The sequence below is a fragment of the Echeneis naucrates genome, chromosome 20 (assembly GCF_900963305.1).
Source record: "Echeneis naucrates chromosome 20, fEcheNa1.1, whole genome shotgun sequence".
In the NCBI taxonomy this organism is placed as follows: Eukaryota; Metazoa; Chordata; class Actinopteri; order Carangiformes; family Echeneidae; genus Echeneis; species Echeneis naucrates.
The window spans coordinates 1,122,890-1,150,289 of NC_042530.1; the positions used below are offsets into that span (position 1 = coordinate 1,122,890).

General features: G+C 46.1%; 3 protein-coding genes across 6 annotated transcripts in view; all 3 read left to right on the forward strand.

Moving 5' to 3' along the window:
* LOC115060794 (gamma-aminobutyric acid receptor subunit rho-3-like) overlaps positions 1-8,926 on the forward strand; it is a 13,209-nt gene extending 4,283 nt beyond the window's left edge. Inside the window, exons 4-11 of the mRNA XM_029528894.1 lie at positions 5,382-5,449; positions 6,143-6,366; positions 7,047-7,129; positions 7,362-7,499; positions 7,617-7,769; positions 7,853-7,914; positions 7,995-8,126; positions 8,250-8,926. Coding sequence (XP_029384754.1) covers positions 5,382-5,449; positions 6,143-6,366; positions 7,047-7,129; positions 7,362-7,499; positions 7,617-7,769; positions 7,853-7,914; positions 7,995-8,126; positions 8,250-8,552 — 1,163 coding nt within the window. The 3' untranslated portion in view covers positions 8,553-8,926. The remainder of the gene's footprint in view (positions 1-5,381; positions 5,450-6,142; positions 6,367-7,046; positions 7,130-7,361; positions 7,500-7,616; positions 7,770-7,852; positions 7,915-7,994; positions 8,127-8,249) is intronic.
* Positions 8,927-11,434: 2,508 nt separating this feature from the next.
* Positions 11,435-19,435, forward strand: LOC115061080 (uncharacterized). The gene is made up of 15 exons (XM_029529305.1): positions 11,435-14,527; positions 14,735-14,876; positions 15,022-15,156; positions 15,236-15,308; positions 15,528-15,664; positions 15,749-15,852; positions 16,045-16,155; positions 16,256-16,528; positions 16,690-16,766; positions 16,913-17,119; positions 17,631-17,691; positions 17,762-17,884; positions 18,029-18,096; positions 18,235-18,298; positions 18,530-19,435. The coding sequence occupies exons 1-15, from the start codon at positions 11,516-11,518 to the stop codon at positions 18,665-18,667; spliced, it is 4,725 nt and encodes a 1,574-aa protein (XP_029385165.1). The 5' UTR covers positions 11,435-11,515; the 3' UTR covers positions 18,668-19,435.
* A 1,050-nt stretch (positions 19,436-20,485) lies between these two features.
* Positions 20,486-27,400, forward strand: part of LOC115060682 (disco-interacting protein 2 homolog C-like) — a 30,654-nt gene continuing 23,739 nt past the window's right edge. For all 4 annotated transcript variants that reach the window (XM_029528699.1, XM_029528701.1, XM_029528703.1 and 1 more), the window contains exon 1: positions 20,486-20,801. In XM_029528699.1, coding sequence (XP_029384559.1) covers positions 20,723-20,801 — 79 coding nt within the window. In that variant the 5' untranslated portion in view covers positions 20,486-20,722. The remainder of the gene's footprint in view (positions 20,802-27,400) is intronic.

Here is a 27,400-nt window from a genome sequence, read left to right on the forward strand (position 1 = left end):
GTGTGAGAGAATTAATGCATCTGAAATACAGTAGGACTCTGTGTGCTCACTCAAATGTGATTGTGTATCCCATTGTGTGTCTGTGTTGGGTTTGCAATATTATGAGTGCCCCAGTGTGTGTGTGTGTGTCTGGGTATTGTGTGAGTCTGGGGGATTCGTGTGCATTAATCTGGATTATATTCCAGGTCTGGAGCAGATGGAGGGGTGGGAAACAAACTGATGTCTGACGTGAAGATCACCACTGTCAGACAGACACACACACAACACACACACACACACACACACACACACAGGAATCATGCAGCAATCCACAGTCCTGCCTCTGGAGGTCCAGACTGCGTTTGGGGTCGTTGTTTCAGGAAAAGGTGTGTTAGTGAAATCTGCGTAATCGGCCTCAGAGGTTATCAGACATCAAACTGCCGACAGCAAAGTTGAGTTGAGTCAGTTACTGGAAATGACTTTACCCAGATAAACAACCGGAATAGTCCGTTACTAAGGAGCCTGGAATGTGTCCTTATAACGCCAACACATCAACACGCCGTCTGAAGATTTAAAGGTCCAGACGGTCTGACGGTAGACCTCCATCTGGTTTTGGTTCTAGATCAGGTCTGGGTTCTGCATTAGTCTGCAGAGAAAAGCTCAAAGTCAGAAACCAAACCTTAAAATCAGCTGTCAGGATGTCCTGAACTTTGTGATGTCACAACGAAGCAGTCAAGCTGACTCACCTGTTGTTCCCAGAGAGGAGACGTTAAAGACCATGAGATGATTTTGGGTCTTAAACCACAGTTGTCTTTCTCTGAAGTTTAGCACTTCAAAATAAAAGACTAGCCGCTGAGGCCTGAGACCTTTAATCCCAGAAACTAAACATGGAGTCAGTTTATATACAAAGTTTTGTGTCAACAGTGAATCACACAAACGTGGAGAGTCAACTTGGCCTCAGATGAACTTGACATTTTAACATTTGATGAGTTTGAGCTGTTTTTCTGGGTTTTATGTGGATTACTGTCGTTTCTTCACAGGTTTTTAAGATGTTTAACAACTTTTTTTTTTAGACCAATTGATAAATGAATGGATGACTTACAACCATATCAGCTCATTGTTGGATTTTAAACTGTTCAAATTTTGGATTTTGCAGCATGAATATATATCATCATCAGCACCACATACTGAGAGTGGCTTTAAATTGAATCCCCACTGAGGCGTACTTCGTCACAGTCGTATCTCCGCCTGGCCTCCATCTATACGGCTGTTTGGCGTCTCTGCGGTCCTGCTTGTCATTCAGGGTGGAGACAACAGAAGCACCACCGTCTGTCCCACGGCCCTGCGGCGTCGCCACGCACTATAATTTTACACCGACATGGGGGGAACTCTCTGCTCTTCCCGCTCCAGATCAGCCTATAGCTCCTCTGTGTGTGTGTGTGTGTGTGTGTGTGTGTGTTAGGAAGCTGAAGAATCAAAACCATCCCGTCCTCCTCCGGTCCCTCCAGGAATTCCAGTCCAGAAATACACCATGTGACATTTGTTGCACATGTTAAAGGCTCGTCATGGAGGTCGACCTTTAACCTTTAAAGGAAGACCATTAACTTAAATGAATCTACACAAAGCTCTCCCCATAAACGCCACATCACGCCAGGAGGCCAAAAGCTTGTAATGGTGTCTGCAGCAGGGCCCGTCCAGGCGGTGAGCCGGCAAACACTGGTGTGTTTTGGCCGCACTGCTCTTCACTGTGTGAACAATCCTGATTCTGATTGTTATTTTCGTTGGAGTCACTCATGAGTCTGTTGGTTCTGCCTTGTAAAATTATTTCTCTGTTATTTAGGTCTGGACTCCTGCGCTTTAAGTTCCAGTGTCCAGATCCAATGATCTTGTTTCTCTTGGGCCTCTTTGTTGTTGTTACTGTTATATAATAGAGACTGAGACCATTAACTTATCAGGAAAAAAATGACTGAGCTGATAAATTAAGGGAGAATTGTGGGAGTTTTCCCATAGACTTCAATACAATCTGACAGTCTGACCAGTGATGATTATTAGTTGAAGGTTGAAGGCTCATGAGCGTTTCAGAGTTCAAATCCACTTTTAAAAGCAGTCTGAGTCTTAGTTTCCAGTCTGAAGTCTAAAAACTCGTTCCCGTCCTCAAATGTTCCTCCAGGATCAAACTGAACTGAACCTTTAAGTCCAAAGTGCTTAAAACTGCAGCAGATACATCCCATAGTTCAAATCTGTCCTTCCAAAACGGTCAGCTGTGATGTAAAACATACGTTGTTTCTAGTAAGTGGGATTTAAGATGGAAACCACTGGAATGGCCCTTTAAAGGTTAACGTGTGTGTGTGTGGGTTTTCATTACATTACAGTGTGTAGCTGCTGTTCCACGCGGCCGGTCTGAGTCGGCCTGGATCCAAAAGACCAAAAGACACCCTGAGAGCGACCCCTTAATCTGGTGGGGGGTGAAACAGGAACAAAGCCCCCACCTTAAGGCTGCATCATGAACCAAAAACATGTCTGCGTAGTGTTTGTGTTCGGCTACATTTCAGCTGTGAAGTCTCTAGTGCGCCATAACTGAGCCTTTTAGGTTTTAAAATGCAGTTTCAAAACCAGATCTGAAAAGTTGGATTCAGTTTTTCAGCTCCTGAGTTGGATTTCATACGTCACAAATCAACCCATCCCCAGTTCATTTCCATAATATATGCAAAGACTGGAATGTGGGATCAACCTAAAACAGACGGCGATGGCGAGCGCTTGCTGTGTCTGGGTGTGGAGAGGCTAATCGTGATACCAGCCTTCATCTTTTACCAAAGGATCATACTGCGGGACAAATGGCTTCAATTTCTTTGGAATGATGTCCCCGAAAACATTCCGGCTAAAACGCAGGTCTGCAGCAGGCATTTTGAGGACAGCTGCTTCTTGAACCTGGAGAAAAAAACGGATGGGTTTCACCACGAAGCTCATCTTGAAGCATGATGCTCTTCCAGCGTTTTTTCTGGGGTTGGACAGCGCACTGCTGTTACCGAGCAACCCAGATCAGGCAGCGGCGGTGGGCGGGCACAAGTCTGACGCATTTTCATACTCATGAATATTCATAAAACCTGGATTTTTCAATGAGGGGGAAATAGTGGACGTGCTTTTAGCTTATTTGAGAGCTTTTTTAAACAAAGTTTTTGTGGGAAAGCAATTTCAATGAAAAAATAGTCAAAGCAGAGCATTTTTACACATTTAAAATTTTTGGGTTAGGGGGTCTTTAATAATTCAGTCCAAAAAGCAGAAATGTAACATTAAAGATTGAATGTGTTATTTTTTTGTTTTCTTTTTTTATGACTGAGTGTGTTATTTTTTACTGAAATAGTTTTTTATGTGTTCTTGTGGACGTCTGCAGCATCTTGCTGTCTGTGATTCTGCAGGGTTGATCAGATATGAGGATCTGATCAGGCCGGAGCTGGATTTGGTGACGAGCAGGACAAAATGTTCAACATGCAGCATTTTTTTTTTTCGTTGTTATTGTTGAAGAGTCGGCAGCTCTGATTTTACTGTCCTGGATGATGACAGTCGAGAAAAATGTGGCCCCCTCAGGCTCAAACCTGCTGAGCAGGAACACATCCAGCTTCCTGGTTCGTCTTGGAGCTCATGATTCATCCATCCATCAGGTCTGTAGTCTGGTGAATTAAAGGTGGAGCTAACCTGAGCCCCCCTGGACTCGCCGTCAGACCTTCCAGTATTTGGCTTAATTAAGTGTTTGACCCAAATCTTCTGTTTTATTATGGGATTATTCAGAAAACAGCCAATCAGGAGAGAGAATCCCATCCTCTCATCTGATTGGCTCTCTGACCTGTTGTTCCCAGAGAGGAGACATAAAACACAAAAGAGATGCTTTTTGGGTCTTGAACCACAAATATCTTCCTCTGAAGTTCAGCACTTCAAAATAAAAGACTGTGGCAGCTGCGACCTGAGACCTTTAATCCCAGAAACTAAACATGGAGTCAGTTTATATACAAAGTTTTCTGTCGACAGTGAATCACACAAATGTGGAGAACCAACTTGGCCTCAGATGAACTCGACCTCATTCTGCACACGTGTGTCCATCGAGCTCTTTAACGTGGTCTAACTGGGTGGACCTGAAGGCAGAAACCAGGACAGGGAAGTGAGAGGTGGGACGAGCGACCTTCAGTCTCAGGTTTTTCCCACCAACACCGGATGTTGCCGTGGTTACCCTAAATGTTGAGTCTGCAACACCGTTGGCGTTTTTTTTATGAGGCAGCCGGAGACAAAGCCAAGGCCACGGGAGCTTTATGGTCCTGGTCCTGGTCCTGGTCCTGGCTGTCAGATGGACTTCATTAAATAAAGTGTCTGTGGAGCTGCTGCACACGTTCCAGTGGATTTAACGCAATTTACATCCAGCTTCGCACAAAAAACACACACAGACGCTAAAGAAGACAAACTTTGGTTTTTAACTGTCTTTGAGGGTGAAAACAGGAACTTAAGCTGTTTAAACCAGCAGCAGGTCTCAAACAGACCAGAAGATGATTCAAATAACAGAAATATGAAGATGACTCAGTGACTTCGTTAGAAACAGATTTCACAGAAAACAAAAATGTAAGGATTTTCTGTTGAACACCAAAGTCCATTTTAGGTTCAATTATTTTTATATATTTTTGTTATAATATTGTTCAGTCTGATTCTTTTCTGTCTCCTTCTTTCTTAGTTTAGTTTAGTTTTAGACCAAAAGACCAAAGTGCGATTTTCATCTAATTTAAAAAAACACAATGTGTAGTTTCAGTTCCTTCACAGTGAAAACAACCTTCTAAATTCTACCGAAAAACATTTGAAATCTTCTTTTAATGAGTAAAAACACATAAACATGTATATTCATCATCTGAACACTGAGGCAGTTTGAAGTAGAAGCCAGCTGATGTCTGTGGTGGAGGCAGGAATGAGCCTGTTGGTCTGCAGCGGTGGACGAACGCTAAAATTAGACTGTTCGTAAAGAAAGACACCACCATGAGACGTCGTCCCAGCTGGACACAGACTGGACCAAAACGGCCCGTCAAGTCATGTTTGACTTCAGATTGAAGCTTGTTTTGTTTGAGTTGGTGAGCTGTTTCTGCTCTGTGTGTGTCTCTGATCGTGTTGTTGAGGTTAAGTGGTCAAACGAGCTCAAACAGGACATTGTTTAGACAACATTATGGTTTGGAGGGCTGAAACAAGAAACTGGGACACAACATTGTGTTTCACACACCTTTTATTCCAAATATTTAAATACTGTGTCATGTTTGGCTGTAAAAAGACTCTGAACTGCAAATGGAGCATGAAGAGAGTCTGAGTTTCACCTTCAGGTGGTTTGAAAACGTTTCACACTGTTGATTTACGACTTCTCCCTGTTGCTGTTTCAGGTGCAGCCATCCCCGTCGGCATCGACGTGCAGGTGGAAAGCATCGACAGCATCTCAGAGGTCAACATGGTGAGAAACCATTTCTCTCTCAGCTTGTTGGTAAATCAACATTGACGTTGGATCTCTCAATGTTGTCCTGGTGACAGTGGACACGCCACGAATCCCATTCTTTGTGGAGCGTTTACATACGAGTTGATTTAAAATGACAACGGCTCAGCAGCCATTTACTCACCTGGAGGTCACCTGTCACGGACCACACTTTGGTCAGCTTTGTGTTTTTGTTGTTTGGGGCACAAATTTGATTTCAACTCGTAGAAACGAGTAAATGTGAACTAAAACACTGAGTTATTAGCTCTGTGTAAAGGATCTGCAGACTGCTTCTAAAATGAACTGAAGGCGATCACACTTCCTGTTCTCAGCCTTCATCTGGTTTGTGACCTCTCATGGTTCTGCTTTCATCTCAGCCAGCCTCTCCAACTGAGACAGATTAATGGTAATGAGGATCAGGTTTCCCAGGATTCTGGACTGGAACAACAAAAATCTGCATCTGGTCCGTTCCTCAGCACAGAAGAATGTCTGTTTTCTCTGAGACCAGATCAGGTTTTTGTTGATTTTGTTGTTTTTAACTTCCAGGTCTCCAGGATGTGGCCATGAAAGTTGAAGATGATCTAATTCTTACTCATGAATTTTATTAATGTTTCAAAGTAAAAGGGAACAAAGTGAGAAATGTTACAAGTTCACATCAGTTTGTTTCTCTTTCAGGATTTCACTATGACTCTCTACCTGCGTCACTACTGGAAAGATGAGCGGCTGGCGTTTCCATCTCGGACCAACCGGAGCCGGACGTTTGATTCTCGGCTGGTGAAGAAGATTTGGGTTCCTGACGTCTTCTTCGTCCACTCCAAACGCTCCTTCATCCACGACACCACCATGGAGAACATCATGCTGCGAGTCTACCCGGACGGGAACATCTTGTACAGCGTCAGGTAGGAAGTTCCTGGGTGGAAACAGGAACGGAGGTTTCATGGTTCATGAACACATCGTCCAGATGTTGCTTGTGAGTCCAGACTTCAGCCAGCTTCAGCAAAAGGACAAACACAACCTTTAAGGTTTTTGTTCAACGAAAACTTCCAACATCGATTTTATTCCGAGATCAGAGTGGACCAACAGGAGGCCTGAAATGAGGCGGAGGGTGCAGCAGACTTTGGTTGTCATGGTGACAATAACAAACACACGGACCATACAGAGAGCAGAGCATCATTACAAGTTGCCATGGCAACAATCAAAATGGCCATAATTTGGTTAGATTTCAGAAAATATTTCACAAAAGGACGTGATTTGGGTTAGAAGAAGCGCTTTTCTGTCGCCATGGCTACGACAATAACTACAACATAAACAGGAACTTTAAGACGGGAATCGAACTGCTGATGTTGCCTAGCAACAAAGCCTGACGCTGATGTCACAAGGACCTGCAGTGCAGACGACCAATGAGCATCATTCTTTTATTTTTCAGTTTTTTCTGAAAATAGAAAAATTACATAAAATGAGACAGAAGAGGGAGAAAAGTTAAGATCAGGTTTCCATGGCAACAGAGTAAAGGTTAGAGTAGGACACGATGAATGTTTCATGAGAGCTGTGTTATAGTGTGTGTCTGTGTGTGCTTCAGGGTCACTGTTACGGCTTTCTGTTCGATGGACTTCAGCACTTTCCCGCTGGACACACAGAACTGTTCACTGGAGCTGGAGAGCTGTGAGACACACACTCACACATGCAACACACAGAAACTTTCCTTATTTATTTACTGTTGACATGAAATTTCTTCGCCGTCGGTTCGACCCGGTCTGGTTGTGTGTTCAGACATCAGACTGGCAGAGTGGCTGCCGTGTGATCGGCTGATTAGATATTTACATCAACATGAATTTGGACAGCTGTACCTAATAAAGTGGCCATAACAGCGACAGCTTCCTCTCTCTGTCTGCAGACGCCTACAATGAGAACGACCTGATGCTTTACTGGAAAAATGGGAACGACTCTCTGAGGACGGACGAAATCGTTCTGTCTCAGTTCTTCATCGAACATTTCCAGGCCTCCAGTGGTTTGGCCTTCTACAGCAGCACCGGTCTGTTTCACCAACGGACACAACGAACTTTAATCTGAGAACGTACTCAACTTTCGTGGATAATTTGATATATATTTCAGCTTTGTACCGCCTGAAGTCCTCGTCTCTTTCCGTCAGGTTGGTACAATCGTCTGTTCATTAACTTCATCCTGCGGAGACACATCTTCTTCTTCATGCTGCAGACGTATTTTCCCACCATGCTGATGGTCGTTCTGTCCTGGGTCTCCTTCTGGATTGACAGGAGGGCCGTTCCTGCACGCGTCTCTCTGGGTAAGACCCGGCCTTCAGATTTGGGGTGTTAAGAGACCAAACTCTTGGTGTTTGGTTGTTGAGGTTAATTATATTTCCTGCAGGTATAACCACCGTGCTCACGATGTCCACCATCATCACAGGAGTGTCCTCCTCCATGCCTCAGGTACCAGCTGTCTTCAGCTCCACAGACTGTCCGGGTGCTGACAGAATCATCAGTCCTGATTGTGTGTCTCTGTTGTCCAGGTGTCGTATGTGAAAGCGGTGGACATCTACCTGTGGACCAGCTTCCTGTTTGTCTTCCTGTCTGTCATCGAGTACGCGGCGGTGAACTACTGCACCACTCTGGAGGAGATGAGGAAGATGAAGAGGTGGAAGGTCAGCCCCACACTGACTGCTCAGGCAGGGAATCATGGGAGTTATCTGGAGTCGTACTGTGCACTACAGCCCACCCTGATGGCCAAACAGAGGAATTACATCTGAATCTGTCTGCCTTTTCAGATCCCGTCCACCTTCAACGCCAGCCAGGCCATGGCCTTCGACGGCTGTTTCCACGATGATGACATTGAGCTGACCCCGTTCTCCCGGGTGGCGCCCACCCTGACCTCTGACCCTCTCACCACCCCGGCCCAAACCCCGGACATTCGGCCCACAGAGGGGACTCGCCTGCGCCGGCAGCGCTCAGTTCGGGAAAACGTGGACCTGCTGGTCAGCAACAGCTACATGATTGACTCGTACTCCCGCCTGGCCTTCCCGCTGTCCTACCTGCTCTTCAACACCATCTACTGGAGCCTGTACTCCTGATCCAGACCCGGCCCAACTGGGGAGGACTTCACGAGGCCCCGTAAACTCATTCAGCTCCTGCCTCCTGACGGAGTGCTCCCTGACTACTCCCTGACGACATGGAAAGGAATAACTTCTGATTCGTTTTTTTTAAATGTCTTTACACGTGGCTCCCATTTCTTAACTTTATTGTACTTTTAATGTTTATTTCTTATTGTCGAAACACTCATAGTGAATTCCTTGGCCCGAGGGGAGTACTAAGTTTATTAAAGTGAAAATGTTATTTTAAAACATTCCTTTGTTTTGGATTGATTGTGTGATCTGACCTATTCATGTCTGTACTTTTATTTAATTCTTATATCATTTTCATCTTGGTCAAGAGAATGTTCCACTAACTTCATGTGCTGGTTTAAAAAATAAATAAATAATAAAGTTCATAACCTGATGTTTTATACAGTTTGAATTTTCAGTATAAACTCAAAATATATAACAATAAAATAAATAAAAATCACATCTGACCTCATCAGACTTATTGAGCTCAGTCACATACATTTTAAGAGACACTGAATTTTGATCTGAATGCTGAAGAGAAAACCTGAAATGAGCGACTGTCCGGAGGAAATTAATTTAAAAAACAAACTAAGATGGTTAATTTGCATTTGGGCGAAGAGAATAAAGCCAAAATAATGTGAAAATAAAGTCATGAGATAAAAGAAAGTCAGAATATTACAGTCATATCTTACCTGAGTCTTACCTGGGGAGGACACAGGTGAGTCTTACCTGGGGGAGGAGCCCGCCTCTTTTTTTTTTTTTTTTTAATGAGGAAAACTACTTGACGTTAGCATTAGCATTAGCATTAGCCCCCTCCGTTAGCCTGTTAGCCTGTTAGCCGTTGCTGTGATTGTTCGACTCCCGGACGTTAGCCTCATAACGGCCGGCGGATTTCTCCTGAAAGTCTCCTCTAATCTGCGGGCGATAAGAGTTCATCAGCTCGGTTAGCTTTCCGGATTTATTTCTAAGTCTTATTGTTATTATTATTATTGTTGTCATTATTTCAAGCTAACAGGAAGGAGGCTGGTTTTAAATTAGCACACCGGAGCGCCCTGACAGGTAACAAGCCGATTTATTTCGGGCTGTTTTTGTGTTAAAACTAAACTAAAATTAATAATTTTCTGTTTTCTTTTCACGTTAAATCGGTTAAATTGGCTTTGTGAAGCTAACGTTAGCAGGCTGTCAACGTTAAAGTCCGTTAGCATCAACAAAAAACAGAAAGTCAACGTTTGTTTTTTATTTTTCCAACATTTACATTTAAATGTTATTGAATTTTTTTTTATAAAATGTAAAATCCTAATTCAGAGAAAAGTGGAACAGTGTGAATCTTTAGATTATATTCTCTGTTGGATTTAAAAACATGTTTCTGTTATTTGGACTAAATAAAATAAACAGCTGAATCAGTTTCAATACAAAGTGAACATTAAAAAAACTGCAGGTCTGCTTTGTGTTTACAGACACTGAAGACAAAACTAATTTGGATTCATGTGAAGTTTGTCAGATTTGTGTCTCAGGTTTAGATGTCTCACTCTGATTTATTTACCGTTCTGTTGAACAGTGTTTTCTCCATTTTGGGATTTTCTTTGGGAAGTCATCGTGATACGTGAGATATAATTTCTAAATGAAAATTGTTAGTTGGTCTTTTCGTTGTTGATATATTCCATAAATTAATTCATTCAGCTCAGTTTCTCTTGATCCTCTGTGAATGAGATAAACTGGGACAAAAACAAATGATTATGTTTATGATCAGTTCATCTGATGACTTTATTTTTGATTTATTGTCACATGAATAAAATGTCTGGGTAAAAAATTTTAAAACACTAAAGTGAAACGTTTGAAGCTGTGTTATTGTCTTTGATTTTGACTCCTTTATTTAGCAGTGCTGCAGCTCTTGTCCCTTCAGAGTAATCTAATTGTTGTGGTTTGGCCAACAACACGCCAGCCGGTGTTGTGACTCATTTCCTGCCATCTCTGCCCCGTCAGTCTCCGTGGTGACCATCATCAGCAGCACTCGTCCTGCACAATTACTCACCAGCCCAAGTCACATGACGTCAGAGCAGAATCCTCTGTATCCAGCTGATCTACAGGCGCAGTTAACGCTCGGAGCTCCAGGTCCTGGGTACTACTACTACTACCAGGTACTGGATCACCACACTGCTCACACACAGTCACACATCTGGACAATCACTTTGCTTCCAGCTGTGGAAGTCAAATTCTGTTTGGAGAAAGTTATCTTTATTTATGGAGCCTGAATACAGAAACGGAACACAGTCATATCCTCACAAACACACGACCTCTCTCCTTAAATGGCTGCACAAACATACACATTCTGTCCATGAAAATGTTTCATTTAACACAAACATAATTTACCTGCTCTGCTCTTCGCTCACCTCGAGGGCAGCGTTTCTCATCTTCAACCAACTCACAAAGACAGAATAATGTGACTGACCGTTGTGTGTGGGGGGTGGGGGTGAAAGACGTGAAAGCCCAAGTGATGTAAGTGGAACTGAAAGGTATCAGTGGGAGAGAAAGAGGTGAATGGTGGCACTGGAGGGAGCGGGGGGAGTGCACAACGCTGCAGCTCTGCTCTGTGATTGGTGGTCGCTGGGCCATGTGCTGACCCTCTCAAACCGTAGCCTAACTAGGTCTTCCACATGCATTCGTACGCAAACACACACCCACATAAAGTGGTGTGTATCCCTCTTCTGAGTGGCAGGGACATGTGAGCTCCTTCACTTTTGCTATTCTGGGCAGGGGAGGGGAAAAGGGGGGCAGAGAGGGAGGGGGTGAAGCAGGGGGAAGTAGAGGGTCTTTTCTCTTTCTGCATGTGGCTGAGCCATCGTGAGGAACTGCTCATGATTTAGTCTGGTATCGTAGGCTCTCGGTGTATGTGGCCATAGTCTTTAGATTTATTCCCACTGTAGGCCGTGAACATGGGCTGCTGCTTTAGTAAGGAGCTCAACCCCGGCCTAACTGAGACCAGCAGTCTGTTACAGCCCCCGCTCCACGATGGTCTGAACGAGGTGACAGAGCGGGTCAAGCAGCACGCTGAGGCTGTAGCTCAGCATGTGTGCTTAGAGGAAGGGAAGACATGTGCGCTGGACGATTGGGCCCCGAGGAAGCCTCTGGAAGATGAGGAAACAAACCCAGAACTGGACAATGAAGTTTGTACCAAGGCGGCTGTGCTCAACAGGGACGACTCCACATGGGCTGAGAGGGACCTTAAACCAGCAAGCTCTCATGAGGAGGAGGCTATTATTATCACAACCAGCACAAACGCACATACAAACACGGATACAGAGGAAGGTGTGGTACACACTGCCCAGCCCAGCTCTGAACCGGATCCCTATATGGACGGGCCCACACAGATTCCAGTCAGACAAAAGATCCTGGACAACGCTACACTCAGGGCTTTATGGTTCAGTCAGATCCCAGAGGACCACAAGCAGCACAAACCAACAACCTCCTGGTCATCGCCCTCCAGGTTACCCCCTGCTGTCAGTCTGTGTCAGGGGGGGCAGCAGGATGCCCCTGAAGCCGAGCACAAGGATGACATGGGCGCACAAGTCTCTGTTGTCACAACTCTGTGTCAAAGTTTGCAAACTAGGACCCAGAGCTTCTACAGCATATGTTCAATTGACGACGATGACCTTGAACATGACCACGATCACAGTCAGTCCCAAACAGCTGGAGCAACACGGTCACTGCTCACAGCTGAGGCAGAAACAGCTGCTCTGCCCGACATACTGGATTCTCCGGCCCCCTGTCAATCTAACGGAGAGGCATCTACAGCCCGTGACAACACACATGTCACAGAATCTAAAATGACCAGCCAGTCACATGTAGCTGAACAGTCTCCTCTTCAGTCACACACACACTCAGAAGAACAGACCATCTCATCTCCTGCCGTTTCTCCACAGCTGCCTGATCTGCTGCCACCAGCCAGCTGTCAAATAAACAGCGAGGTGTCCACGTCTCACAGCACTCAGCCCAAAGATTTGAGCTGTCAGATGGCTGCAAAGGATCCAGAGGAAGTGAAGGATGACCTGGTGAGAGCACGTGTGGACAGTCCGACTGGGGGGCAGTCAGAGGAGATGACAGCTACAGAGCAGCAGAGGATTCACATGGACGACCACGGAAGGGCAGACGCACTCCACAATGCCCCAGAGGAAACAAAGGCTGAAGAACTTGATCGCAGTCTGCTTTCTTACTTAATTCCTCTGGAGGATCGTTTATCTGAGTCTGTTCTCATCACAGAGAAGCACATTCAAAGTTTAGAACCAGAACCTGAATCTCCTGATCCACAAACGTCCCGTCAGAGCCCCTCTCCTTCAAAGCTTGATCTCACACTATTTCACAAGGAGGAGGATGATTCTTTGGCTCTCGGTGAAGCACTCGTTGAGATGGATAAAACCCGACTGCAGACCCAGGCCATCCCCGTTGGTCCCTGCAGAAGCCACGGTGATGCCGGTGATGCCGGTGATGGCGGCGATGGCGTCCACAGCAGCACAACAGACACAACTCTAACTGAGGTGTCATCAGTGTCTAACGTCTCCACTGTCTCGTCACTGCTCACCTTCTCTTGTCACACAAGTCTGATTCCATTCCCAGATTTCATCAAAACCACAACGCAGCAAAGGGACTCCACCACATTGGACACAGTAGATGTTAATTCAAATGATCCAACGGTTGAATTGGGCAGCGTCAAGACTGTTAATCAAGATCCTGAGCCTCTGTTTCCTGGATCTGAGGATAGAGACACCAGGTTTGATTCCTGTGACAAACAGGTTGACAGCTCTGATGTGAAAACGGGAGATAAGGTGGTTTCTGGCTCTGAGGAGCTTTTCCCAGATGTCCTCATGAGTGAAGATGACAGACAGGCAGCCAAAAAATTCCAAGAATTAAATCAGAGCAGCAAACTGTTTGAGGGTGACGAAGTTGTCGATCTAACTGAAACAGGTCAAACCACCTCACACCTCGAGACAAGTGATAAAAAATGTGACGTGTTGACCGAGCGCTGTGACGACTCCACATGTGTAAAGACAACCATCACGCTTCACTCCGAGGACTCGAGTCTCAGTCCTCCCACACAGCTGTGTCCTGTTACCTCCACTCCACCTCCCTTTGAACAGGTCCAGGACAGTTTCCCTGCTGTCCTGATGTGTGAGTGTGAAGAACAACAACTAGAGACAGTTGCTCTGACTCAGATTTGCCCCCTCTCAATGCAAATTCAGCATAAATCTGCAGATGATTTGACACAACAGTCCCACGGTCCTCAGACATCCTCTGAGCCCCCTCAGGTATTTACCTCCAGTGTTTGCTCTGACCGTGACGATCCTCAAGACGCTGCTGACTGCTCAACTCAACCTGTGGAGTCATCGCATGAAATTCACCTGCAGGGAAATAACGAGGCGGAAATGTCCCAGGAGGTGCAGCCCGCACGAGACAGAGGTGGTCTTCTACAATCCCCCAGTATCTCAGAGGCCCGTACTGACAGAACTTCCTTTCTGGACCGCGATGAGGGCCACACCAGGATCACAGTGGACCCTGGTCAGATTGACGCTTATGCCTCGACTCCATCTTATGAAATTCACTTTCCGGGTCACGAACTGCCATCAGCTGCTGAGGACGGAGAGAGAGATGGAGGGATGAGGGACATGGTGTCCGAGCTGCTGGGAGAGGAAGCTGACTCCTCGGTTTGCCGCCTTTATCCCGATCCCTGGATCAAGCTGGGCCTGGAGGAGAGCTGCAAGGGCTGGGCTCAGGGCGCGTCTCTGGCCGAGCCCAGCCAGAGTGAGATTAAGATGGGCTCTGAGGCAGAGCTGGTCCCAGCCTCAGTCTCAGAGCTCCAGCCCTCCATGGCTCTGCTGGGAGCTTACCCCTACAGCACTGTGATGCCTCAGGGATCCTGTGTGTGGGACTGGCACACAGACTGCTCTCAGGCCGTAAGTGCTCACTCTTAAAACATGGTAACAGTTTTCATGTGATTCTGTGAGGAAAGCAAGCCTCTGAGTGCCTCGCCCAATGATACCGTTCATTCAGTCATGCACAAAGGTCAGAGGTTAAAGATGTCCCTGCCACTGTCTGAATGTTTTGAGAATTAGATTAAAACACTGGTAGTAATACTGGGTCCTTTTGTGTCTTGATTTTAGGAACCCGCTGCTGCTCCCAGCCTTAACCCTCACGCTGAGGTATGGACCAATCACAACGTTAACTTTGACATCTCTGGCACCGCCTACCCCCAGGATCAGCAGCCATGGCTTCAGTTCTCCGATGATCTGAGCAGTAATGAAGGTAGGCTGATGTCACCTTTAACTGGACCCCAAAGCTAAAATTGATGTACAAAGTTCTGATGTTGACTCATTCCAGAGTGTTTCAAACCGAGCTGCCGTCATGCCGCTTTGCTGTGGTGATAAGATGCTGTGGTTCTGATTTTAAGGCTATGTCCCGGAGTTCCAGCCGGAGAACATGGGCCTGGACGAGGCTGGTGCCGATCCGAGCACACAGGAGTACCAGACTCTGACTGCTGAAACGCCTGCCGTTAACGGAGAGTCCTGTGACTCACCTGTCATGGGTATGAATCTGACTCATGTTTTCTCTCCGATTGTTTGTTGCAACCCAGTGATACCACTGTTTGTTTGTTTTATATAAAGCAACCACTCCTCCTTTGGTGCCAGATGAAACCAGAGAAGAGCTGAGGACAGTTTTGGAGTCTTGTCTGACCAGGTCACAACCCGCAACACATCACCTCTCTGATTTCAGTAGAAACACCAGTTTACAGTTCTGGTTATTAACACATTTCTTTGTTTTTGTTAGGAAATGAATTTACTTCATTTTGATATTTTGATGTTTTGGGCAACATGTTCACCATCACATAAGCTTTGATAACTTCTCCCAACGTTCTTCTATAGAGGATTATTCTTATCAGATCCTGTCTCTCCACAGGGAGCACCTTGGCAGTGACCTGTATCTTACATCTCAGATGGACAGTGACCAGTACATTCCCATCTCAACTCTGGCCAGCCTGGACAAGATCAAGAATCTCAGCACAGACCTGGAGCTCATCTCTGACATCCTGAGAAGTCAGTGTTTAAAAACACTAACAGGCTCACATTTCCGTTCAAGTAGACTGTGAAACATTGTCCTGTTTTCTGATTGGACATTAGCCCTGCCGCTGGTCCAGGTGGCTCCATGTGGAGAGAAGGTTCGGCCCAGACAGAGTCGATGTGTTATCATCCTTCGAGAGATCCCCGACACCACACCTCGTGAGGCAAGGATCCTCCCCTGACATCAGCTCTGGATCAAATAAATATTTACCCGATACTCAGATCAAATCATTTCCTCACATCCTCATATACCTTGGCACTGATCGCTGTCACTGTGATAGATTCAGACACTCTCAGTCAATAAGTGTCTTTGTAGTTGAGCTGGTGACCGTGTCAATGTGTCTTTTCTGTCACAGGAGGTGGAGGCTCTCTTTGACAGTGACAACCTGCCCAAGTTCCTGAGCTGTGAGTTTGTAAGTAACGATAACTGGTTCGTCACCTTCAAATCTGAAGCAGAGGCACAGCAGGTAATAACAACAGAACAGCCACCAAGCTGTAGCTTATGTGAACTGAAAACAAAATAATTCAGGTGATGACTCCTGACTCCAAACCTGTGCACATGTTCAGGCCTACAAGTACCTCAGAGAAGAAGTCCGGGTGTTTCAGGGAAAGCCATTGATGGTGAGGATAAAAGCCAAAACCATGGCGGTCACCTCATATGCGCCAAAGAATGGTTACAGGCCCACCCAGCTGGACCAGTGCAGCAACCATTACAGCTCCTACTTTCCCCCGACCTCCTACCAGCAGCCCTGCCCCCCCCACATCCCAGCACAGCAGCTGTACGAGCTCACCAATGAGATGTGGCTGTCAGCTGCTCCAGGATACCAGGAATGTGGTGAGGTGAGGACTTTGATGTTGAACCAGGAACGTGCCTTCTTTTTACATCACCATTGCAGCATTCCTTTTCCTTTTCTTTCAGTTGTGGCTCACTGAATGTGTGAGCAGTACAACTCTGTGGTTTGTGTGATTTAGTTGTCATCAAGCTTGTTGTTTGCCCGTAGCCTCCATCGCTGAATGACTTCATGAATGGATTCACAGCAGCTTCAAACTTCAAACCTCACAACCCACAAAGACCAAGGTAGCTACTTGTCATTCTCTTTTGTGTCTGAAGTTGTTAGCATGAATGTTATTAGAAAGAAACTTGTTGTAGTCCTTGTTGTATGTCTCTGTGTCAGAGTGAACAGCTGCTGACCAATGTGCTGTTTGGTCAATAATGTCTTCCAGGAGAGGCTCGAGGTGGTCAAACTCTGGAGACCGTTGGCAGCTCCCTCAGAACGACTCCTCACACTCTGAGCAAACATCAGTAGAGCGCTCTTCTGCTGTGATGAAGCCAGGTCGAGGGCGGTCGCGGGGCAACACGTGGCGCCAAACCAGAGGTGGAAGGGCGGAGCCCAACAAAGCGGTGGTGTCACCCACCTCTGAGCGAGGGAGGTAAGAAGCTGGCTGTCCATATGACTAACTCTTCAGTCCATCATAGTCCTTCAGAATCAACATAATTAACAATACTTCTGGTTTATTTCCTGTTTGCACTCGTTTATTACAATCAAACCAAAACCTGTCAGCATGAAGTCAAAGAAAATCTCTGTTGTCCTGGAACTCAGGCAGAATAAATCCTCAGACCAACAGAAAAATAGTTTATTTATCATTTCTGGTGTCAGAGAGGTTAGAAAAAGCTGATGATGGTTTTTAGTCCAGACTGTCACTGAATAAAATACAGAAGGAAACAGCAGAACCAACAAATCACAGAAGACAGTAAAGAAGACAGAAAAAGGGAACTGCTGGATTTTAGGAAGTGAGTTATAGTTGATTGTCAACACCTTGGTGTAGTTCCAGTGGAGGCAGTGAGTTTTAGGGTTCATATCTGCTCCTACACATCTGGAGAACATGAGGTTTAGACGTTTTAATGCAGGTAACATCACTGCTCTGTTTCTCTGCACTGAAGGAGAGGAAACTTCAGGAGGAGAGGAGGAGCCAGAGGAGCAGAGTCGTCATCAGACAGTCATGTAAGTGGAACACCAGCAGGGTTTGTGAAGTTTTGTCAGAATTGTGCATTTACTGTGTGTGTTTGTGTAGAATCCATCTAGTCAGTCACCTCCTCGTCAGCCGTCTCCTCCTCCTGAGCTCGGGCTCACGAGCTTCCCTCCTCTTATTCCGGCGAACGCTGCCATGGCAACCGTACCTGCAGCTAATGCCAAGGTAACCAAGTTTCTCTTTCTGTGCGACACAAACATGGTTCATCTGAGTCTCATGCTCATCAAAGTAACAAACCCAGAGTGTAAAGCTGCAGACACACACAGATCCATGTTGACTGATGGCTGATCTGTCTTCTGATCCTCACAGGCTCCGGCCAAAGGCAGCAGCTGGAGTCCACCGGAGATTCTACCAGAGACTCAGTCAGACTCAGAGCAGTAAGTTTCCCCACACAGGAGAAGGGTGTTTCATGGTTACTCATAACATTTTCTATTGAAATATGTGATATATTGTTCCGTTGTCATGGCAGCGGTTATGGTGGAGCCGTGTGCACTCAGATTTTCTCGTCTCCACAGGAAGGTGAAGGAGAGTTCAGAGACGTCTACTGAGGCCGAACTGTTCCCAGAGGAACCGATCACAGTAAGACATTATACGATATCAGGCACATCATGATGATCGTTAAATCAGTCGATGCTTAGTGGTCAACTCAAAGAGTCCCTGCAGCACAAACGTGTGAATTTCACCCCTAAAATCCTGACTCTTCTTGAGTGTGTCAGTGTGTTTTGAGTAGATGTCTCCGGGCCACATACAGTGACGCCCCGACAGGTAAATACTGTGTTGGACTGACCAACCTGTGCTGTGATTGGACAGGAGTCCAAAAGGCCAAGCTACGCCGAGATCTGTCAGAGAGCATCGGCTGACCACGCCCCCTCTGAGCCAGAGTCCATCATCCCACCGTATCCAGGCCCCGCCTCCGACTCCAGCTGTGTTACCACGGTGATCATATAGGATGAAAAAAATGACGCCGATGATTTTTTTTTTTTTTTCTTTTCCCCCCTTTGGTTCTGTGGGGCTGAAGTATAAATATGAACCGAACTGTATTATTGTACAAACAGTTTGCATGTTTACGTCTGTCGTCTTTAAACCGACCCTGTTAAACACTGTGGGGGGGGGTTCAGCCAGGAGGCTGGGAAGAGTCTGGATGTGGATGTGCCACTTGAGGTCAGTTTTATTTCTTGGTTTGTGGTTCGGGTCAGTTCCATTTTGGTTTCGTCTGGGGTTTCTGATGGCACGGCGCTTCTTTCCTGTCTGTGTCGGTCCTCTCTGTACAGGATGTTCCACCAGGAGCCTGAAGTGGTTGTGGTGGTTTTTATTTCGGTCTGCAGACTTGTGAAGCTTTTCCTCGAAATGTTGGTGCCACTCACAGTATGTCTCCATTTCAGAGGTCCAGTGTGTGTTAGTGAGTACTGGGGGGTCACACCTCAGTATTCATCTGATCTTGCCAGCCTGAAATCCAATTCTTTATCTCTGCATGATTTGTCTTTTCCTTTTTAGAATTTAATTTAACATCACATTTTAATTTACGTTAGATCGGAGTGCTTTTGTGTGGACAGTCTGCTGGATGTGTCTCTGTGTTTTTCCCCACAGAGGTCGTCCCGTCAGAGGGGGAGTTAGTGAGCGAGTCCTGTTTGAGCACAGAGAAGTTGAATTTGATTGTATTGAATCCAGTGTTCTGTTGAAAATGTAAAGTTTTAAATGTAAAGCAGTTGCCATGGAGAACGAACAGATGTGGTTGTGGCACGTGTTACTTTGTCTGTACAGATGTACATAATACTGGAAAAATATTAAAGTGCCTTTGAGGTTACAACTGCGAGACTGACTTTATGTTGTGAATGCAAATCTGAATCAGTGATTTTTCTATTTCTCATTGAAGCTGGTGGTGGTTCCTCCTTCTTACCAGCAGATGGAGGCTGAATCCCGGCCTAACTTCAGGCTCTGTTCTGTGGCCCCTCCACTTGTTTACAATGAGGATGATTAGATTCTTGGGCGACTATCGGACTAATGAATGGGATGAATAATACTAATGAAACAGCTCACTTATGTGTCCCGGCCCTGTTTGGCTTGTTCAGTCACACTGAACTTAATTAAAGGCTGCTTGACCTTAAATATTAATCCCGTTAATCCGTAGAGGTTGAATAAAGAATGGCTGCATTAAAAAGCAGCATAGACGACAGCAGGTGTGTAACACTTTAAAACAAATCCAGGACTTCTTTAAACTGATCTGCACCGGGTGAATTAATATCTTCTTTTTTCACTGTAAATGAAATGATGTTTAAGATTTAAATGTTTGTTTTGGATATATAGACCAGATCCTGATCAATGCTGAAGAAGGTTTCACTTTTAAAAATCAAATGGTTTTTCTTTGACTGATGATTTTTAATATTCTCATTATTTATTACAGTCGAAAGCAGAAACAAATAGATTGTAACTGCTAAAGTGTCCATTTTAATAGTTTACAGATACAAATATGAATGGTTGGTTTTTGTTGTTGTTGTTGTTGGACCTGTTTGTGTTTGTGTCAGAAACAGTCAGCTGTAAATCATCAGACTTTAACTTCAGCTGTTCATTTTAAAACACTTCATTGTGTTTATTGTGTAAACGGATTGGGGCCGGTTCTCCGGTGCGCCCCCTCCCGGTGACTCCCCCCCCCCCCCCCCCCGGTGGAGTCACGTGACAGCGGTGGAGAGAAGCTGCAAACGGCGGAGCTGACTCGGAGCTTCATCATCACCACCATCATCATCATCCCTCCACCACGACCACCGCAGCCAGCGGACACGACCGACCGAGCCGCCGGGGAGCCGCCGATTCCAGGAGCCGGGCGTCGTGGCCGCCGGCCCCGTTAGGACGAGCCCCGCAGTCCCCTCTTTGTTCTCCCGCGACGCCCCGCAGCCTTCAGGCGCCTCCGCCGAGGAGGGGCCGCCGAGGAAGAAGCTCTCCGGAGGAGGAGGAGGAGGAGGGAGCAGCTGCAGCCGGACCGGGAGCTGTTTTCACGGTACGAGCCGAATGGCGGACCGAGAGGCGTCACCGATCCCGCTGGAGATCCGAGCCCGGCTGGCGGAGCTGGAGCTGGAGCTGTCAGAGGGTAAGACCGGCACCACCACCACCACCACCACCACCACCACCACCACCACCATCATCATCATCATCATCACCGACTAACGGAATCCACCCCCCCCCCCCCCCCCCCCCCTCCGCCTCTGCCGCTCCTCCCATCCAGATGTTTGTCAGCCAGAGACCGGCCTGCTCGGGCTCCGTGCAGCCGGGAAGGGTGAGGGCAGAGCGGGGGGACTCACTGCGGGACTCGGCCTCTTTGTCTCCGTATTAAAACAACAACACGTTAAACCGAAAACAGCCGCTGTGTGACCTTGAGATGTTGACACAACCATACCTGTGTGTGTGTGTGTGTGTGTGTGTGTGTGTGTGTGTGTGTGTAATAATAGCATTGCGATGCAACGCTGCATGACAGCAGCAGCAGCAGCAGCAGCTCAGAGGGGGCAGTTCTGGCTGTAGATGCCCCTGATCTCTGCCCCTCCTGCCTCTGTTGGTGGGCCTGCAGAGCAGCTGAGGATGATGATGATGATGATGAAGAAGGGGAATATTTCCCTCCATCCTCTCCTCACAGATGCAGCATCACTCTGGACTGTTGAGCCGGCTGTTGTTTCAGCACGTTTGTGGCCTTATATAATGGAGGGGGGGCATATTTTATTCATACGGGCCTTTTGCTGTGAGGGGAAAGGACTGAGGCTGGATCGGAGCCACACATGTCCGTTTGTTGTGGGTGTTGTGATGTACAGCAGAGATTTGTGTGACTGCACTCAGTCACAGTGAACCCGAGTTGTGTTGCGGTGAAGAGAAATCCGAGCTGGTTTCTGGTTTTCGCTCATTTTTTGCTCGTGTCTTACTTTTAATTTCACGTTCGATCTGCAGCTTTAATCACATCAGACGGAGCTGTTTGCCTCTGATCGGCCTCATCATTCAGAAAAGCCTTTATTTCCTCCCACTGCAGTGACACACACACACACACACACACACACTCTCTCTCTCTCTCAGGCCTTCCAGTGTTTATCAGAGCAGAACCTGCAGCTGGCAGATCTTATTAATGGTGGAAACAGTGAGAGGAAGGCGAACAGTGTCAAACACTCAGGTGTGTGTCTGTTTTTGTGTGTTTAGACAGTCGGATCAAATCTGACAGGCCTCCTGATTGTGTGATTGACGAGTGTTTGTGAGTCTGTGGGCGGGAAAGTGTCTGCTGTGTGTGTGGTCATCACAAAATAAGAGCTAAAGAGGCTTAACCCAGAATGGCGACAAACACAGCCGCAACGTGTTGATTCTTTTTCTTTTGTTTCGCCGTCCTTTTGGGCCTTTTGGACGTTTGAAGGAAATAAATCTGCAGATTGTTTGACAATACAGATAATTATCACCTGCAGTTCCACAGACAGGCAGCAAATCTACTCATTTCCTGTCTTTAGCTGAACATGCCCCCCGTACGTCCTCTTTTTGTTGCCCCGGTGACGATCAGAGAGACGTTGACGTTTTTTGACATTTGATTAACGAAAACAAAGGAAACAGACTTCAGAGACAGCGGCAGCGAATCGTCACATCTGAGATGCTGAAGATGGATGACTTTTGTCAGTAACGTTCCTCTGACCTCTTTCCATTTTGGTAAAAACACTCGTCGCTACTCGAGGATGAACTGATCAGAGTTTGGTGGTCCAAAGTCAAAGTTGAAGGCCACAGTGACCGCACAAAGCTCTACGAAGATCTGGTCCTTCGTGGTCGGCTGTTCTCACCCTTACTGCTGTCTCCTCTTCCCTGTCACCCTGACAACATGACATTCTTTACCCACAAGCCCCTGCACTTTCAAGGCCGCTTTTTTCTCCGTTAACAGAGGTGAATTACTATAAAGGTGCAGCGTTTTTACCGACAGTTTGAATCTCAGAAGGATCCACCTGTTGGAGAGAAATCTGCAGCACGGTCTGGATGTGTCCGATGTCTTGGATCACAGACGGTCTTTAAAGAGCAAATGGAGAAAGTCTGTTGGAGACTTTTCCAGGAAAAGAACTGACCGACAGCTAATTTTATGTTTGATGAACCAAAACGTGAATTGAACTCAGCTAATCCAAACAGATATCTGTACGTCCTCATTGAACAGACTCATCACGTCAGCTCTCAGGTGTTTCTTTACCCTGAGGATGTTCAGGAAGTATTCTGATCCGGGGGACGTCCTGTGGCGAGACGCGGCCTAATGAACCCGAGGCGTCGATATGGGGGTCGAAGTCCTGGTCTCTGAAGAAGAAGATCCATCTGTTCATGAAATGAACTCGGCGGCCTAAATCACGCCATGTGACCGCCACCTCCGGGTGTTCAGGCGCCGTCGCAGCATTTCTCTCATGCAGAGACTTTCTGTCGTTGGACTTCAGTGATGAGAACTCCAACAGTCCCCAAACTACTCGTACCCTTTAAAGCTTCATGATGGGATGGAGGTGGGGTTCTACCTTTTTTTTTTTCATCCCTGGTGCGTTTAATGTCCCCTGGTGATTTTGCCGTTCCTTCTTTAACTGAGGCCGAGCAGGATCAGTGGAAGGAGTCAAAGATTCGGCTGACGCATCTTTAATCTGAATCCAACGCCACGTTTTCTCCCTCTGCTGCATGTTGTTTTTGGTATCTCCACCTCCACATGTCCCTGTTCAGTTTTGGGTCTTTCTCAGGTCACTGCGGTTTCATTTCTTCTGTCCTCAAACACGTCGCTGCCGAATCGTCTTTGATTAATGAATCAGTGCAGAAGATTTATCTCAAATCTGAGAGACTTGAAGCTTAAACAGGTTAATAGCTGATAAACTGATTCATCTACAGTTTCAGCTGCTTTTCTCTGTTTTATGATTAGAAATTGAGCTACATGTGTTGTCTATTTATCTATATTAGTTTTTATATTTTCTATTTCATAGTTTTTTCCGTGAGAGGAATTACAAGTTTTTAAATCTCCAGAGTCCAGAAGAATTTAGATTAAAAGTTGTACATCATGTGACATGAATCAATGGATGGATTCAGCAGTAATAAAAAAGCAGGTTCAGATGATGATGATGATGATGTAGCTCATAAACCTGCAGTCATTAAACCAAACTTTATTAGCTGTAAACTGTCGCAGTTTTATGGTCACGCTGACACCTGGTCTGTCTCATTCTGTGGAAAACAGTCCACGTCTTCTGAATCCTCGAATCACAGGTCGTATGACAGTTTCATGGCGAGTCCTCAGATTTTATTGGCGAATAAAAACCAATCAGATATCTAAGAGCAGCAATTTCCGTCCTTCAGCCTGTCGTGATTTGATAAGAAAGATTTCCAGCTTCAGTGGAATATTTCTGACCTCAGCGCTGGAGGAACACGACCAGTTGAATTTAGAATAAAATACTAACCAAAATTACAGACTGTGAATTTGATCTGTCATTTGACTTCACCTGTTGCTGCGGTTAATCAAAACTGGCGTCTTTTCAGCGAACGATGACAAAAATATGAAGAATCTGGCGTGAGCCTTCAGTTTCCTTCAGATCAGGAGTGGAGGGCTGAACTTGAGGCCGACATGGTTTCCGGGTTGAGGATGGGAGCGCTGACAGCTGAGCGAGCGGTGCGTCGGCGTCTTCTGAGCACACAGCAGCTGTCAGTCGTTCGTCGTGCAGCCTGTTTGAAATGACACGTCGAGCTTCATCAGACCTCAATGAGTCGGACTCTGACGGACCTGAGACCAGAATAAAATGCTGATCCACCGAGAATCAACGTGGACATGATGAAAGCTGCTAAGTTCTGAAATCTAGTGTATGTTGAAGGGGAAGTTTGGGGACTGGATGACATTTAATACACTTTATTCCCAATCTGCCAAAACTTCAAAAATGAAACCTGCTGAGACGAGCAGAGAAAAAATCCAGATTTCACACTAAATCTGCTGCAGTTTAGATGTTTGAAAAGTGAAATCACAATAAAAGAGTCGGCTAAATTCTGTGAAGCTGCATCCTGGAAGTGACAAAATCAACTAACGACAAGCTGGATGCAGATTTCAGCTCCGTCCTGCCGGAACTGACCTTCGGCCTCCGTCAGTGTCTGAGCTTCAAGTTTCATGACAGTAATCGTTGATAAAACAGCACAGAACTGAAATATGGCAAAGATCTAATGACACAAACAAACTAATCGTCTCGTTGTAGAAGCGAAGAACAAACAGTTTTGTGTTGAAAATAACACTTTCTGTCCAAAATGTGAGTGTGAAACTCCTTCAGTGTGTGTGTGTGTTTAACCTCTTAATTAGATGGCAGTGAGGGGTGGGAACACACTGAGGTGTCACTGCTGCTCTAATCTGCTAACTGATAAACAGTTGCTGTCACTCAAATGGCAAAAACACAACATTTACTCCACAAATTGCCGTTTCTGAGACGACAACATGCGATTTATCAACTATTGATCATGACGTGATTCTAATAGTCTGAGCAGTTAATCACAGTTCACCATCTGTTATCAGCTTTAAGGGGATAAACAGGGCTGTTTTTAATTATTGATAAAAGTGCTGCAGTCGATTAATCAATTAGCAGGTCGTTGAAATGAGAATCTGCAGTTGTTTAAAAAGTAGATTTAATGTAAATTTGTAGTGAAAATGATCGAACTCTGCTTCGTTTGGTGGTGCCATCTTAACCCACTGAACCACGACGGCGCTCTGGATCTCTGCCGCAGTGGACGTGTGTGTGTGTGTGTGTGTGTGTGTGTGTGTGTGTGTGTGTGTGTGTGTGTGTCTCTCTCCTGGCTCTGGTGTGGACACATGCGTGGTCGAGTCCACACGGGTCCCTGCATGTGAGTGTGACAGCCCAAGGTCTCATAACATGATGCATGCTGGAGTCGTGTGTGTGTGTGTGTGTTCGTGCGTGCGCGTGCGCGTGCGTGTGTGGGTGGGTGGGTGGTGCTGAGATGGGTTTGGTGGTTCGGACCACCTTCCTCTGTCCCGCCCTGGTCCAGGTCTGAAGCTCATGAGATCTTTATAGTTTTTGGCTGCGGGCCCAAATTCAAATTCAGGACTAAAAGTTCACCTGCTCCCTCATAGATCCCACCCACCGACGGGTATCCATGGCAACCAGGCGGGTTATCTGTGGACATAAAGTTGTGGCTGATCTGTGTATATAGATGTGGTTTTTTTCTTTGGAAACAGACTTTATATTCAGTGTTTAACTGATATATTAGAAGGTGACGTACCCGTCAGCTCGTCTTTCATGAAACCGGAAGGTTTGTAGGATTTGAAACTCGAGACTGAGGCCACGAACTCGACAGGAAAACATTTATTGAGCTGATAAATCAGGGAGGAGGAGGGACATTTTCCCATAGACTTCAACACAGTCTGACTGCAGTCGCCCTGGCTGCTCTGTGGAGCAGAATGGCGATGAGGAGGAAAAGCTAAAGCAGCAGAGACATGATGATGACATCATCACAGGTTAGCTATCAGTCCGCTCTCCGCTGAGAGACATGAGTGAGGAGACGGAGGAACACACACTCTGTCTCTCTCCTGGCAGGTATCTTTAGCTCACGTCTCACATCAGATGCTCCAAATCCAAGATGGCTGTCTCAGGCCTTCTCCAGGAGAACTGTTGCTAGGCAACTCCCTCCCTGCTCTGCTGCGCTTCGAGTGGAAGATGGCGTCTCCCCACAGACCGAGTGTGTGTGTGTGTGTGTGTGTGAAGAATGTAGTAATGCTGCGGTTGATCTGAGAAAAGGCCTCGCTCAGTTTTAACACACACAGATGAACAGATTGGACCCAGATGTTCTGGCCGTTCTCCACCTTCAGACGGAGAAACAGGCTCAAAGCTCAGTGAACGATGCGTTTAGGTGTGACTCCGGACGTTTCAGCTCTGCTGCTTTTCCTGAACAGGATGGTTGTGGTGTGTCGGTGTATTCGCCTCGTTTCTCTGTGACGGTTTGTTTTCCTCCTTAAACAGAATCAGCTGATCTGGATCAGTCCGACTCTCTGACTCCTTCTGTGTGTTTATCCGTCCATTCTCATCCTCCATCTTTGATAGTGACCTGCAGAGTCACGTCTCTACGTCGGAGGCTCCTATTGGCTCCGCTGGGTGATGTCACAGCCAATCAGAGTCTGTGGATCAGTCCTGTATGTTTGTGAGTTTACTGTGTTGACAGAATAAAGAGCTGATTTTTCATCATTGATGAGCAGAACTGCTGATCAGATAAAGACAAAGGACCCAAACACATGAGAGGAAGTTTTCTGTGGAGAAGGAAACATTCAGAGTGTTTGTCGTTAGTTCTGGCTTTCTGACCTTTTGTCACCTGTTACAGTGAACTGAGTCTGAACTGAGATGGAATTGGCTGAATCTGTGAAGAGTTGGTGACAATTTTGACATTTTTTTAAGGAAACATACAGAAAAGTTTTAAAGGGGATCTGAAATGGTTAATGAATCTGGACGCTGACCTGGAGCGGAGCCTCTGACGGATCTGTTTTCTGTCGGACTGTTACACGGATACACAGAGCAGTTTTTTAAAATAAACCTCATTTGCAAACAACAGAGTCCCAGCAGGTTCAGCTTTGGAAGAAATGTCAGAGGGAAATAAATTGGGAACAGAGTTTACTCAGAGGAGCTCTGAGATTTGTGAACTCGATCTGTCATCCAGACTCTTCGCTGCAAATTTATTGTTTGTGAG